The sequence below is a fragment of the Geotrypetes seraphini genome, chromosome 12, assembly GCF_902459505.1.
Source record: "Geotrypetes seraphini chromosome 12, aGeoSer1.1, whole genome shotgun sequence".
Taxonomy (NCBI): Eukaryota; Metazoa; Chordata; class Amphibia; order Gymnophiona; family Dermophiidae; genus Geotrypetes; species Geotrypetes seraphini.
The window spans coordinates 47,067,756-47,084,231 of NC_047095.1; the positions used below are offsets into that span (position 1 = coordinate 47,067,756).

The window sequence follows — 16,476 nt, forward strand, 5'->3', positions numbered from 1 at the left end:
GTTGCTTAATAAAAACAGATTTCACATAAAATAATTTTGGATTGTGGAGTTAGCCTAGGATTGTAGAGATTTGGCAGGAGATCCTGGGGTATCTTGGGGCTATTTTACAACAACATACATACCCTTACATAATGGGTAGTGTACTTTTGGGTCAGACTGCGGCATTCAAATGTTAGGGGCTTTGGGTTCTGAAAGTTTGTATTCTGGATAAAAAGTGTATTTTACAGTTTTGGATGGAGGTGTAGTACCTTCATTCTGGTATTGGCAAAATCATTTACATGGATTATTGCTCCTTGAATTTTGGGATTTGAGACTTACCATTAAACGTTCAAAACATTTCCACTCCATTTGGAGGCCTTACATCCACTTGCTGCCCATACGTACACAAAGTTATTTCTTAAATACGCTTGGAAACTCTACAATGCAATATTAACTGCTCCTCGGCTGCCATTTCCTTCTTTATACCACACGTAGGATAGGAACTATTAGGCCTGGTGGGGCAAGGGCCTTGGGGGATGGATGAGTGTTGGGGTGGGGGTGGGGGGGGGCAATTTCCTTGTTTATCATCTTGTCATGTGAGAAGTTGGATATACAGATGTAAAAAAATGGTTGATTCTTTGTTTTCATGTTTTCCTTTCTTATTGTATGTTTTTGTAATCAATAAAAATTGTTTCAACTAAAATAATTTTGAATGCACATTAATAAATGCATAACCTGGTCTATACGAATTCTTATGGGCTTTTTTTTTTTTTTAGTCTATCTTGCTTTTTTGTTTTCTTTTGCACATTCTCATTTACTGTGAATGACTGAACTTTACATAAACAGCATAAGGATGAGGAAGTTTTTTTGAAAATATACTGATAAAATTATTTGATCTTTTTATGTTAACAGGTTTATCAGCTGATGAGAAAGTGTTGGGAACAAAATCAGAGCAGCCGGACCACTTTCCAAAATCTTATTCCACAATTTGAAACCCTTATAAATAAACTGTAGATATTTGTTTTATAGACTGTCAGTACTTTTACATGGTTCTATGAAATGCAGCTAAAAATAGAAGGATGAAGCTGTTATGTTCTGGTGCTGCATTTGCTATGGATTTTTTTTATCCTCTTAACTGTTCATTAGCATTGAAAGAAGAGTTAACAAAGGTTTCAGAATGTCCATAGTAGGCATTAATGATGATCAGCATGTTGGGATGAGACAATAATGAGTTTTAAACTCTCTCTAGTATGGCAGTAGACCAGCCCTAGTGTTAAATTTGATTAAGGGCTAGATTCAGAAAGCAAACCGATTGTGTACCAAATGGTTTGCGACCCCCTTTACTATCAAATTTCCAACCGGCCTGATTCACTTACCTCTCCTGCAATCTGCTTCAAATCCATGCATGTAAATGAGGTAAAATGCATGCAAAGTAGGCTGGGACGCAATTCACAACACCAAATTTCCAATCCGACTGGGCTGGCCAATCACCTGAAGAAGCGACTGCTGGGGATCAGTCGAAAACGTCTTTCCGACTGGAAGCCCTGCTCTCTACCCTGCAATCTCTCCTGCTGCATTGCCGTTCTGCCTTTCCCCACCCAGCGAGCCCGTGGTTTTAACCCACAGGTTTAAAGCGGTTTAAAACCATTGGCTCGCAGGGCTAATAACTAACAAAAAAAAGTTCTCAAGTTAAAAAAAAAAAAAAAAAGTTGCATCTCAGATGGGCTTGCACAAACCATCTACAGCTGGTCTGCGCATGCGTGGGGATCGCTATAGAGCAATCTGTGTAGGCAGATGGGGCCGTTCCTCCAATTGCCCCCCATCTGCATATTTTTTGTTCCTGAATTCATCGGACCTGCCTGGATCAGACCTGGATTGGGCAGGTTAGTGAATCCCAGCCAATGTCCTTAGCTATGTCTGATGAGACATCCCCCCCCCCCCCCCCCCCCGAACACACTAGAGGAGTAGCCGAACGGTTAGAGTAGCAGGCTGAGAACTAACGATCCCTGCAGCTGCTTTTCATCTTAAGCAAGTCACTTAACCCTCCTTTACTTCAGATAAAACTTAGATTGTAAGTCCTCTGGGGACAGAAAATTACCTGCTGTACCTAAAAGTGACTTGTCTTGAGAAAAAGGCATGAGCTAAATCCAAAATTTCTGCCCTTTTCTGTTGAATATATTTTTTTACTGAACTTTCAGCATCTAATTCAGTTGCACACGGTTGTGGTTTTTCTTAAATGAACAGTAGGACCTTACCTCCTGAGAAGACATTCAGCAAGTCTGATTATTATATGAATAAAGAAATAAACTTAAGTTTACCAAATTCCAAAGTACTCAATTTAGAAGCCAATTTTTTCAAGTCTTTTAAAAGGTTAAAAAAAAAAATAAAAAGTTACCACATGGATCAGCAATCTGCAACGTGGTTTCCCTCAATGTAGCTAACATAGGGGTCCTTTTATTAAGGCACTCTAGTCATTTTAGCGCATGTAAACACTAACGTGTCCGTTACAGTCTATGGACACGTTAGCATTTAGCACGCGCTAAAACGACTAGTGTGCCTTAATAAAAGGACCCCCTCCATATTTTGGTCAGGGAAAGAAAATACTAACTATAGAGAAACAAGATGCAGATGTATAATACTGAATGTTTGCCCCAAAATGCACAGCTTGGAAATTGTCCCTTTAGTCACTCAGTGTTTGCTGAGTGAAGTGGGGATATGGATGTTGCACTTATGTCCATTTCCAGTTGTTAAACTGTAAATATTATGGAATCAAATATTTTGTATTTCTTGACTAGCATTTCATTATGCATTGTGTGTGCTTGAGACTTTTTATTTTGTGCAGACTATACCAGTGAACTCTTGTAAGAAGAGTAAGTATAATGCCAAGACCTGGAGAGACAAATTACTTGTCAGCTAGCCCCACAGCTGTGCATTAAGTGGAGATTGGAACATAAACTGAGCCGAAAGTTTTCTTTCTGCATAGAAATTCCCAATATTCCTGAATGAGACTCTAAATGCTGTGTGCAGTTTTGATCTCAAAGCTTGAAGCTTGGGATAGCAGATTGCTAACCTGCAATTATAGCTTACTGCTGCCAGCTTTGTATATGTTACTGTTTATATTAAAGTATAGATACATTATTTTGGTTTTCAGTCTGTCCCCTTCAATTTAGTTCCTTCCCAACATCAACATACTGTACAGTATATCTTCCTGAACTCATTTTTTAGTAAAAGAAATGAGGTTCTGGGGAATTAAGAGTGCCGCTATGAAGAGTATCTTAGGTTTTTTTAAACCTGAAATTTGAATTAATCCTGCAATTCGTGCCTTTTTAAAATGTTACATTATTGGCATTTTGTTAATCTTTTTACAAATAAATATTGTAATGAAAGTTGTTCTATTAGTGTGCACCTACAATCTACTCTTTCATTTAATTGTACAATAGAGTGTAGTAAGTCTATATAATTTTCCCTTTTGTCTATACTGGACCACTTTAGAAATCCACTGGTTCTGGACTGGTCTGGTAGAACTAAAAGAAAGAAAATTGTCAGATAAAACGTAATTTTACTTTTCTAAGGATGCATTCATTCTTATAGAAGTCAGGTCTGTTGCAGAAACCTTTTCAAAGTGGATGACAGCAGCCCTGACTCACATAAGCACAGCACAGCTACTCTTTCTGCCGTGTACAAAGACAGTCTGAATAGTATCACAGTAGCAGTGGAAACTAAATTCACACCATAGGACAATGATGCACTTACAATTGGCAAGTATAACAGCAGCAGTCCATAATTGTGCTATCTGTATATTTTTAAAAGTTATGGCAATGGTTCTATAAATTGGAGCCTTATTTTAAGGTATCACAAAGGAATGTGCTTAGTGCCAATTCTGTAATGGCTTGACACACCTAAGTCACATTGGTGCACCTACTTATGACAGGTAAATGCCTAGTTATACTAGACTATAATCTGTTCAGGAAAGACAGGGTAGAAAGAAAAAAAGTGGGGAGTGGAATTATTTGTTAAAGATCATATTAAGGCCAAACATTTGCAGGATCTGCAAGGTAAGGAAGAGGCACTCTGGGTCAGTCAGGAAAGAGGGAATGGAAACTGTATTTATATTGGTGTGATCCTTCACCGGCAGAAGTGGACAGAAATTAGACATTCAGAATATATTGCAGATGTAAAAGGGGAAATATTACTAAGTCATTTTAACATGCCAGACATTGATTAGTGTATCCCTATTGCAGGGTCTTCTAGAAGTAAGATCCTGGATTCTCTTCAAGAACTGTTTCAGCAGCTTGTAATGGAATCCATACAGCATGGGGGCCATACTGGGCTTAGTACTTACAAATGCAGAAAGTGTTTGAGGGTACAGTGGGTGATCATCTGACATCCAGTGATCACTGCATGGTGTAGTTTAATATTAACTAAACACACTTCAACTAGTCATCAAAAAAACAAAACAGGTACCACAAACACTAAGACAGGGACACTACAGCAAGTGCCTCAGATCCCCCCTACAGCACAGGTACAGCAGGGTAAAAAAAACCTCCTCATATACAAATTAAATCAGTGCCCTGTGCAATGAAATTTCAAAAATTAACAAATAAAAGGCTTGTCTGACTTGGTAAAGGTCTGTCACACAGACAATGGCCAGCATTTCACATTCATGCTGCATTGACCTGTGTTGTCAAGGTGATGTCTTGCTGCTTCACAAAGCAAAAACAAGGAAAAATCCAGCAAATCTGCAGTGAACAGATAGAATCAAAAGCAAAAACAAGTTGCAGAGAGGAATGTACAAGTTGCAGGAACTTTAGTAAAAGTCAGTAAAATGTTTCCCAAAGGATGGCTCTTATGTGCATGGGACCAGATTCCCAACACTGTCTGTGTTTCAGAGAAACCCTCCTTCCTCAGGGGTCGAAGTTGTCCTATGCTGCACTAGTTAAGAACCATATGGACTGCAATGATGTAGAATAAAATGTGTAAACACTGCTGGGTAGCTGATGCTCAATGTGAACATGGTCTGGTCCCCATGCACATGAGAGCCAGCTTTTGGAAAACATTTTACTCGCTGCAGTTTGTTTTTGCTGCTTCAAAACCCACCTCATTTTTCATTTGATTGGTTGTTCTGTTTCTCTAAGCATTTGTAAGTGCCCCTGTGTGACTCCCCCTTCTGGGCATTTCTGGTTCCAGGGACCAACCTGACTGGTCTGTCACTAAGTAAGCACTTGTTATCTCCTCCAAGTGGATTTACCCTCTTCTCCACCCAGGAAAAATCCAAAAAAGCTTCTGTGAACAAAGTTGGTGAATAAATTGAACTGATTTATTTGAACTATGTAGGCCTAATCATGAAACAAATTGTCAAGAATAGTTTAACAACTCCAATACTCCACACTTAGACCAATACTAGTGCAATTAATTCAACAGCATTAATATGCTATTCAGATATTCAAATCCTGTTTGTAGTCTCTTGAGCTTTTAAGTCTCAATTTAAATTCAACAGTTCCAAAAACCTTTGAGCCTCTTTCAGTTGACTGCCAACACTGTAGTTCTAGGCTTCTCCCAAGCTTTTTAGCTTAGTCACTAGGTGGGCATGGCTGTGTACCTAGATCTCTCTTTTCCAATCCACCCTCACCCAGTACATGGAAGCTCTTAGGGGGTAGGTGGGTTCTATCCTTTCTGGCTGTTGGGCCTGGCCCTGTGGCCACCTCCTTATGGTTATCTCTTAGCTCCAAGGGCTCCACCTCTACTGCTAGTCTCCAGGGAACCTTCTCCCTTGGTGGACTGCTGGTGCTGATTATACCCCAGTGGCCTGGCATCTCTGTTAGCCTTCCCCTCTCCTTTGCGATGAACCCTCGGGGGTAGCTCATTGCTGGAGTACTGGTTACCAGCCCTCAACAGGGTTTAGTGACTGTCAATAAAAAGGACTCCCTCTAGAGCTATCTCTGCTTTTCTCAGCCTCTAACAATGCTGCCGCAGGCCCTTCTGCGCTGAGCTGTTCCCAAAGGGTACTTATATTGATCCCAGCTCCAAAGGGCTGCTAGGCTTCTGCCCTGAGCTCCCTGCTGCTCTGTTTCTTCAAGAGTGCCATGTGGTACATGTACACCGGTACACAGCATTCCAGCTGTAAAAGGTGCACTATGTTAGCCAGTGACAGAGTTTCCGATCTAGGGCGCTTAGAATAATGCACAAATATGACTGCAGTGCTTACTCCAAGTCTAGACTCTCTCTTTTAGCATGCTGGTTCTGTTGACCCCCACCATTCCTTCTCCCTTGTGAGGAGTAAATATCCACCTCTGCTCAGCTCACATCCCCCACATTTGAGTGTAAAAGTTTTATTCCCATTCATTAGAGAACCTCTTAAAATGTATAACATTTCACCCAAGTATCTGAGTGTTCCTCCCTCAGTGCATGATTTGCATATAGTTACCCACCCCCTCTGTACACTCAGTCATGTAACTTACATAAATTGGATTTAATCCTCCTCCAGTCAGCTAACTGGCAGACAGAAACCCCTTCTCAGTTTTAACATAAACAGATAATTGTGTACAGTTGATTTGAAACCAGCAAACACTTCTTACTAAGCTCTGTAAGAAACTCACTCCCATGGGGGGGATTCCACCTATATTAGTTGTTTGTGATGCTTGTATCTAGCTGTTTTGTTTTTGATAAGTAGAAGTGGTTTAGTTATTATAGTATATTTCTAACTTCTTTTGTATTGGTTTCTATGTAGTTTAATATTTAGACAGGTGTAAAGAGGGCTCATTCAAAAGTAAAGGTTCTAACTTTGTTCAGATGGAGGATTACGTCAAACATCTGGAAAAAGTATGAAAAGTAGTGGGCAAACTGAAAAGAGCTTTTATAAGGAAAGTAAGTATAAGTAGGAGAAGGCCGTTTTGGTTCTCAAAAGTAGTAGCTGAAAAGGTAAGGAAAAAGATTAGCTTTCATAAACTACCTAAGATCGCAGAACAAGGAAGACAGGCTCAAATATCTGGAAAAGTTAAGAGAAGCTGGTTGAGTAGTCAAGAAAGCAAAGATGCAAATGGAAGAGAAAACAGCTGACAGAGTAAAACGGAGGGACAAGACATTTTTAGGTATATTAGCGATAGGAAAAAGTGGCATTGTGAGATTCAAAGCTAAGGGGAGAAATATGTAGAAGCTGATAAAGATAAGGCTGAATTGCTTAACAAATATTTCTGTTCTGTGTTCAGAGCTGAAGCACTAGGAGTGGGACCGCAGAAGACAAACACATATAGGGGTAGACCCTGATCGATTTTCAGAGGATTGTGTTCATTGAGGAGCTAGTGAAACTAACGGTAGATAAAGCAGTGGGGGCGGATGATGTACATCCAAGGGTAATGAAGGATTTGTTATGGCTGCTCCATCAGCTGACCTTTTCAATGCTTCTCTACAATTGGGAGTTGTGCCCGAAGGGGAGATGTGGTCCATCTCCACAAAAGTGGAAGTAAGGAAGAAGTAAGAAACTACAGGCTGGTCTGACTTCTGTGGTAAGTAAATTAATAAAAACAATTAAAACAGATTATGTTGTTTCTGGAATTCAGTGGATTACAGGACCTGAGGCAACATGGATTCACTAGAGGCAGGTCTTGTCAGACAAATCTGATCAAGTTATTTGACTAGGCAACCAGAGAATTGGATAGAGGGAGTATGCTAGATGCAGTGTACTTAGATTTTAGCAAAGCCTTTGATAGTGTTCCATACAGACATCAAATAAACTGAGTGCCCTCAGGATGGGCCCAAAGTGAGATTGGGTCAGGAACTGGTTGAGTGGAAGACAACCGAGGGTAGTGGTCAATAGAGATCTCTCAGAGGAAAAGGATGTTACCAGTGGTGTGCCTCAAGGTTTAGTTCTTGGGCCTTTTCTTTTTAACATTTTTGTAAGCAATATTACTGAAGGGCTATCAGGTAAGATTTGCCTCTTTGCGGATGGTACTAAAATCTGCAAGAGTAGATACCCCTGATGGTGTGAACAACCTCAAGAAAGACTGGCCTGAAATTTGAAGAATGGTCTGAAATTTAGCAGCTAAGATTTAATGCAAAATACATTTGTGCTGCAAAAGCCTGAGGGAATGGTAAGTTTTAAGGGGTGTAAAACTGTTTTGCATGAAAGAGGAACGGGACTTGGGTGTGATGATCATAAATTGGCCAAACAGGTTGAAAAGGCAAGGGCAAAAGCTAGAAGGATGCTTGGGTGCAGAGAGAGGTATGTCCAATAGGAAAAAGGAGGTACTGATGCACTTGTATAAGACTCCAGAGACCGTACCTTCAAAAAGATATAAATAGGATGGAGTCAGTTCAAAGGAAGGCTACTAAAATGGTTGTGGGTCTACATCATAAGGCCTATATGGACAGACAAAGATCTCAATATTATACTTTGAAGGAAAGGTGGGAGAGGGGAAATAAGAGACATTTAAATACCTACATGGCATAATGTGCATGAGGCAAATCTTTATTTGAAAGGAAGCTCCAAAATGAGAGGGCATAGGATGAAGTTAAGAGAAATCTAAGGAAATAATTTTTTTACAGAAGGGTGGTAGATGTGTGGAATAGTCTCCCAGTAGAGGTGGTGGAGACAAAGACTGTGTCTGAGTTCAAGAAGGCATGAGACAGGCACATGGGATCTCTTAGGGAGAAATGGAGATAATGGATGTTGTGGAGTGGCAGACTGGATGGTCCATTATGTTTCTATTTTATACAAAGGTGGAATATAAATAATAAAATATAAACTATATTAAGAGGAGCTATGGGTTAGAGATTGAACCAAGGGAGAATGGAGAGCACTGCTCCCATTCCTCACAAAATTTTTTATAAAAGGTATTAAGGGGTATTGAAAAAACCCAAAATACATTAAGGGTTCCGCTACTCTCAGAATAGAATCAGACAACAAAAATCATGTGTCAAGAGACCTGACAATAAATGTGTAGTGCTGTGGAAAACAAGAAACAGAGTCCTGTGTGAATCAAGCAGGCAGGCCTGCTCAGTCAAGTCTGCCAAAGATTTCAAGAAGCTTCTAAACACTAGGTAGCATCTGAGCCTGGGCTTCATCGGTAACATCCCCCATCTGTGGCAATCTTTTATCCTTGGAGAAACAATTTTGCTTACCAACATTTTTCTGTACTTAAATCTTAATCTGGGATCAACAGAAAAGCATGCTAAGGTGATAAAAAAAGCACTGTTGGTATTCTCTTTCTAAATCTTGAGCCTGTCCCAAATTCCTAAAACCGAGGGCCAAAGAAAAGGACAAATTTGTATTTTAAGAGTGTTATAATTGACAAAAACTTGTACACAAAATGGCCACACAATTTACTAAAAACTAGAACATTATACTGAAAATATGTATGAAGGTAGGACAGATTTTTTTAAAAAAAACTTTGATTCAATGATATCTTTCAATTTTTGTCTAAGAATTAGAAAATACTGTAATAAGTACAAGTGCCATATTTATTGCTTTATGTATTTACAAATGAAGTACAAAATTATATTTGTACACAGGTCTGCTAATTTTAAAGGGTTTTCTCTGTTGACATATAGCAAGACATACATAGAAAAATTTCCATGTCTTTTTTTTTTTTGCTATATTTATAATATACATACCTATGAGGGCTGATGGAAAGAAAAACAAAAAACAATGGCATTTCATTACTTTTCAAAGAAATAGACGTGGCAATACTGTGCTGGTTCTTGCAAAGCTCATTCATCGATATTTCTAAAACTGCAGTTGGACTGCTGTAGTCTTCATTGTTGGGTCACAGCGAGAGGAAGAACTTCATACATTTCATTATAGCAGATAAAGACATGTCTGTGAGTACACAGCACAGCTAATTGTTTTACCACCGTATGCTTGCTGTAACATTTCAAGAAGTTTCATTACTGCTCTAAGTTTAACAAAAAGCTTAATCACATACCTGTGGTGTACTCTCAGACAAGTCTTCCTCAGCTGCCATGATGAAAAGCATGAAGTTCTTCCTCTTGCTGTGACCCAAAACAATGAAGACTACAGCAGTCCAACTATAGGTTCAGAAACACTGATGTATGAACTTCACAGGAACCAGCAGTTGCCACATGTACTTTTTGGAAAGAAAAAGAGAGGCAGCCTCATTACTTTTTAATTAGCCCTTGTATGTGTGTATATATATATGTACAGTGGAACCTCGGTTTGCGAGCGTTTTGCAAGACAAGCAAAACACTCAGCAGACTTTTGTCTCGCAAACCGAGCACTGCCCTGATAAATGAGCACTTATAGCTGCAGGAAGCGCCACTTCAGGGGGATTCCTCTTTTGTCCGCCGGCCAGCCTTCCACGCTGGGTGCCTTCCGCATGTTGTGAGAGCCTCTATCTGAGCGCCGTCCCACCTGCACACTGCATATGATCACGCACATCGACGTTGTGCGTGATCATATGCAACGTGTAGGTGGGATGGCACTCGGCTGTGTGGGCTCTCATAGGCTCTCCATCATGCAGAAGGCACCCAGCATGGAAGGCTGGCTGGCAGACGGAAGAGGAATCCCCCTGAAGCGGCGATGTGTGGGCTCAGGGGTTTTTCAGCAGCTGACAGATAGAGGAGGCATTAACTAGAGACCCGGCACCCGACAGGTACAGATCCCTGGGCCACCCCTCGCCACCTTTTGGGTTCTGGAACGAATTGTCAGCATTGCCATTATGGCCTATGGGGAAAGTTGCTTTGATATAAGAGTACTTTGGTTACGAACATGCTTCTGGAACAAATTATGCTCGTAAACCAAGGTACCACTGTATGTGGGTGGATGGGTGTATTTATAATCTTTTATTATTTGGCATATCTATGATACATCATTTGTTTTTGTCTTATTGAAAGATAGATTGTGTTGTTTAATCTAAGGTAGAAATAAACAACAGTAGTACAAAAACATAGGCTTCCAAACTGGACACATTGATTACATCTCAGTAAACACGTTTCCTTTTAAAACAGGAATCAGTATAATGTTCTCCAGGATCCTGAGAATTCTGGTTGCCAGAGTCCACCAAGTTTGTTTCTGGGGAAGACAGAAGATATGAAGATCCTCGCTTCTCATTATTCCAGGGACTCTAAAACAAAACATATGAGCATGAAACAAAGACCACAGGCTCTGGAAATCTCACAGACCATCAAATGCCACTGCCTGTGATACTTTAACAATTATAATCTTAAAGAAAATAGTTTCATTTAAACATATGTAAAGAATCTGACAAACAATGCTAACATTTGAGATCTATACCAGCAACTCTTCCTAGTGCCCCTACAAAAGGATAGAAGGAAATACTGTAACTGTTAGGCAATTAGGACCAACATTTACTAATGGTTAGTAGATAGGGTAATCAGACATCCATCCAGATTTACCTCTAAATGTCCTCTTTTTAGATGACATGTCTGGGCATCCAGATGGCTTTTCAAGACCTGGCACTTTGTCCGGTTTTTGAAAAGCTTCCAGCTTGGGACATTGTCAGGAGAGCATCTGCGCATGCATATGTCATCATATAACACCTGCGCATGTGCAGATGCCCTCCTGTCATGGCTTTGAGCACTTGAGGGGCAGAACGTGTGACCATGAGTCTGGATTTTACTAGCATAAAATCTGGTAACCCGTGTTAAGAGCCCAGCTGAAAACTGCCCTAGCTGTAAAGAAAGTGCCGGTTAGTTGAGAAAAAACACAGAAAAAAAAAAAAAAGCAGTTATAAAGGGAAATAAGCCCTTTAGACCAGCACACCTCAGGAACTTTTTGTTATTTCTTTTTACTTAGTCAGAACAGACTCCATGGCTCTCAAAGCTGGAGGGCTGCCTGCTGAGGCCCACTACAAAAATATGGGGAGGTGGAGGGAGGGACCCAGCACGAGACCCGCTGGGTTTAACACTCCCGAGGTCGGATGGATCCCCCAAATAGAACCCTGCCCAAGCTCTATCCGGCACAAAAAGGGGAACCCGGAGTCCACAAAGTTCCAACAGTGCTAAGAGGGGAGCTGAAAAGCCTTACCACCTGCTATCGGAGACTGAGGAAAACTTGCATAGCAAGAGGGGCATGCTATACTGATATACAAGTTTGAGCTCAGTCTCCACCTGCTGGTAGCAGTGAGGCATATTACCCATTCGTAAGCACTATACCAGTCTACCAAGCGATAGAGAACAAATGTTTACTTCTCCTTACCTTGTTAATATGACTCTGTTGTGCTCCTTCGGCAGCAGTGTAATATGAAGGCATTACATGTAGATAACTATTAAAGTCTCCATACGCAACAGCAGAAGCCTAAACAGAAGCAACCAGAGTGAAACAGAATTATTTAAAAAGCAAAGAAACAGGTTGAGAGGCATATTTTTAAAGCACTTAAAGTTACACAGTAACCTATGGAACTCTAAGTCTAAGTGCTTTGGAAATGAGCCTCTTAATGTGGCATTCTGAATTGCGATTCTTACCTGGTTGTAGTAATCCTCAGGGGGAAGTGATTGATAGACTTCTGCCAAGCCCATTTTCTATATTTAAAAAAAGGGAAAAGAAATGAGAATTACAAATATCAAGACAAAGTAAGATTTGTATTACAGAGCTGAAAAAATCCAAATGAAAAAGCACTTTTGGTGTTGCTATCCGGAAAACCCCCTATTTGTTATTTCATAAAGCAACTACACAAAAAGTCCCTTTCAAAGGTTAACTGTCTAGCATTTCTGGGCCACTGAAATGGACCTGGGATAAAGTTACTTATCTGTAGCAGGTGTTATCAGAGGACAGCAGGCAGATATTCTCACGTGGGTAATGTCATCCTGGCACAGACAATCAAAAAATGTATAGTCGTTTTTAAACTTGAAGGCCACCTCACAGGACTGTCAGTTCAGTAACAAAGCTAAGATGCCAATTAGGAGAGGTGGGAAGGTTGTGAGAATATCTCACTCTCTCTGAGATTCTCAGATTAGGAGAATCTCAGAGAGAGCGAGACCAGAAGGCCTTGAGCATGCGCAAATGCTCAAGGCCCAGTCCAGCCCAGCACAAGCAAGAGGAAGGATCGCCGATGCACTGCCCAGCCCAGCACAGAAGAGGGAGGATCTTCAGGCACCGGCATGTCCTGTGCGTTGGTGCTGGTGCCCAATCGGGGTAAGGGATATAGTTTTGGTGCTCGGGGGAGCATGTAAGATCACCAGAGGGGGGGGGGGGGAAACGACTCGAGAGGGGGGTATGGAGCAGCGGCCGTGGCCTCAAGGGGGGGATTGGAGCCTCGGGTGGGGGGGATGGAACGAATCAAAGCGAGTTTCCATTCATTCCTCAAAAGCTAAACTTAAAACTCGAAATAAGAAAAATTAAACACAGCAGATTAGAACACTCTGCATAGTTTGCTTACATGGGGAAAAACTGAAGAAGGGTGCACTACACTCCTCTGGGAATGAGCGAGGTACGGAAAGCTATGAGCGACACATCTGCAAAGCCAGTTTGCGCTTGGGATTGATCACCTATCATACAGACTCCTGTGTACATATAACAGAAAAGTTTTTGAAACTGAAGCTTGCGTGACATCCTTTTGTGTATGATAACAGAGAACACAGTCAATGTCCCGATGCTCAGGACCAAGGCACTGAATACACCAGTTGGGTGGTCAGTACCAGAGACAGTCCTATTGAATTAAGAGTATTTCTTGAAACCTCTCAGTGCCACTTTGGACAGAGGGAAAATGGCCCACGCTAAATCAAAGGGCTCAATTACCTGGGGAGCTTAAGTAGAATGGACTCAATGCTTGCAACAAGAGAAGAGGGAATAAACTGGCCTAAAGGTCCAAAAATGAAAACTTGAGAAAATTTACAAATAACTAAAATTGAAAGAAAAGAAGAAACTTGAAGAAAACAAATGACCCAAAAAAACCCCAAAGGAAAAATTGACAGGTTAGCACTAAAAATAAAAAAAAAGTTTGACTCACTAAGGAAAACAGCTTCTCAGCTCTGCAAAAAAAAGAAGAAATGAAGGCCCCACGAGCTGACATCCGGCAGGAAGGCACAGGCATAACCTTAAAATTTAAAGTGACAGTATACTTGGTATCTGTCCATACTGGGTTCCATGGATGACATCACCCACATGTGAGAATAGACCCAAGGTGCTTGTCCTTGGAGAATATACATAATAAACCATATTACATACCATTCCAGATACAGATGTAAGCAGCCCAAAGTAGAAAGTAAAATCAAGACCCATATAAAATACAGATGCCCAGTACATGGAACTATTAAATGATCATAATTCTGCTTCTTACCTCAGCACCGCCACCTTGTTTTCCAGCTTCAGTTGTGCTGTATGCCTGACTGTAATATGCATACCATTGTCTGATTGCTTCCTAGAAGGTAATGATTTCCTTTTAATACACTTGTAGAATACATACTACTTATTTCTATAGCACTACATGTTTTTATAGACAAGCTCTACGTTACTGTAAAAATCCAGTTTAGTTTTACTTATTTTAGCTGCCTAGTTTGGTATCTAGTATAAAATATAAAACGCAAATCAGTGAATGGTACACCATAATGCATCTCCAGTCTGAATAAATACACAAACAAAAATCTGAAAAAAATGTTTAAACAGAACTATCATGCATTTTTTCAATAGATATGTATGTCATCAGATGCCAGGCTTTTGTTGGGCTATACTACCATGAACCTTCATATGCACAGCTTACCCCCCTTTTTATATCCACACCCAATTCCTTCGGTCCAGTCACTGCAAGTCTTCATTTACAGGCAATTAGGAAGTTTTCAAAACCGGCTATTTATCTCATCATTTTCAAAAGGCGTCACCCCACATGTGAGAATTTGCTGCCTACTTGTCCAAGGATAAGCTTTTTTTTTTTAAAAAAAAAATATTTTTATTGAAAATAAACTAGCAAAAAAGATTCATCATCACAAGGAGACAACCAGTTCCTAACACTGAACTTGACAGCGAAACGCTCATACTACTTCGCTGACAAAGTAGACAAATTACAGTCTCACCTCGACTCCACCATGCTACAGACATCATCCCCCACTCCTACTCAATACATCTGCTGCCATGCTATTCTCCTAACCCCTCTAAAGGATTTACAAGTCACAGGGACAGCTCTTCAATGGTTCCATTCTTATATGTCCGAATGTTCCTATGCTATCATTCCGGTTCAGTCACTTCAACCAAGGTGTCCCCCAAGGATCAGTCCTTGGTCCCATACTTTCTGTTACAATCCCTCGTGTTTACTTTTTTCATTTATGCCGATGATAGTAAGCTTCTTCTTGTGCTTGACTCACATAACCCCTCCAGTTACTCATCTATTTCAGAAAAATTAGACAAAATTGCCAACTAGATAAAAACAGATTAATTATCAATCTATCGAAAACAGAAGTCATGATCTTTTCTTTCAGTACCCCCACCACCCCCAGAATCCACTCTGTTTTACAACGAGTAAAACATCAACTAAGATTCTAGGAGTATTGTTGGATAATGCCTTATCTTTCCATGCTCACATTTCAAATGTAGTATCCTCCTTTTCTTACCCTCCATTGTATTCGTTTTATCTGTTTGTTACTCCACACAGGTAGAGAATGACACGGGGGAAAAAATTTGTCCTCGTCACCGCCCTATCCCTGTGACCACTGTCCCTGCCCCATCCCCGCAGCATCCATACAAGCCTCAGTACTGCAATATCTAGCTTATTCCTGTTTTAGTCTTCTATAATATTCTTTATTATTTTTTTCTCTCAGCAATTTCTGCTCGACAGTTGTTTCTTCACTCTTAGATATTTATATACACCTTCCTATTCAAGTTCTTTTATCACACCGTCATCAGTCAGACGTTTTTAGTGTTGCTCAACTTTCCCTGAAAGACAGTCACTAACACATTTGCTCAGACCAAAATCATCTCAATATCATCTGAAAAGCTTTTCACCAGTCAAAGTTGTGCTAATAGCTGGTCACTGGACTGATTAATTTTCATCCATAAGACTTGTGTGCTCAATATTGAGATAACAATGTTCTTTTTCCTTTTGTTTGTTTTTTTGAACATACAATATAATACAGTAATTTGATATGTAGTGGATTTTTTTTTAACCTACGGATGAGAGTATGGTGTAGTGGTTAAAGCTACAGTCTCCTGAGGTTATGGGTTCAAACCCCATGTTGCTCCTTGTGACCCTGAGCAAGTCACTTAATCCTCCACTGCCCCAGGTACTCTGTGAGCCCACTGGGACAGATAGGGAAAATGCATGAAGTACCACTTTGAGTGTGGTTTTAAAACTATAAAGAGGTGATATACAAGTCCCAAGCCCTTTCCCCATTCCTATATGATGGAAATATAGCTAGTATACATGACTAAAATCAGGTGGCTAGCTTTTTTTTTTTTTTTTACTGAGTTTTTCTTCCTTCACTTTTTATATGATTGGATTGTTAATTCAGTGTCAGCACTTCCTCGCAATCAGGTGTACTGCATAATATTTTCATTTCCAAATCATACAAAGAACTACTAAACAGAATACTATA

At 40.3% G+C, this 16,476-nt stretch overlaps 2 protein-coding genes across 8 annotated transcripts in view; one reads left to right on the top strand and one right to left on the bottom strand.

The window, feature by feature from the left end:
• Window positions 1-1,196, top strand: part of JAK1 (Janus kinase 1) — a 241,161-nt gene extending 239,965 nt beyond the window's left edge. For all 5 annotated transcript variants that reach the window (XM_033915500.1, XM_033915502.1, XM_033915498.1 and 2 more), the window contains one exon: window positions 892-1,196. In XM_033915500.1, the coding sequence (XP_033771391.1) occupies window positions 892-993 (102 nt within the window). In that variant the 3' untranslated portion in view covers window positions 994-1,196. The remainder of the gene's footprint in view (window positions 1-891) is intronic.
• An 8,221-nt stretch (window positions 1,197-9,417) lies between these two features.
• RAVER2 (ribonucleoprotein, PTB binding 2) overlaps window positions 9,418-16,476 on the bottom strand; it is a 95,723-nt gene continuing 88,664 nt past the window's right edge. For all 3 annotated transcript variants that reach the window (XM_033916287.1, XM_033916286.1, XM_033916285.1), the window contains exons 12-15: window positions 14,232-14,312; window positions 12,418-12,474; window positions 12,152-12,250; window positions 9,418-11,057 (exon numbers count right to left, since the gene is read on the bottom strand). In XM_033916287.1, coding sequence (XP_033772178.1) covers window positions 10,914-11,057; window positions 12,152-12,250; window positions 12,418-12,474; window positions 14,232-14,312 — 381 coding nt within the window. In that variant the 3' untranslated portion in view covers window positions 9,418-10,913. The remainder of the gene's footprint in view (window positions 11,058-12,151; window positions 12,251-12,417; window positions 12,475-14,231; window positions 14,313-16,476) is intronic.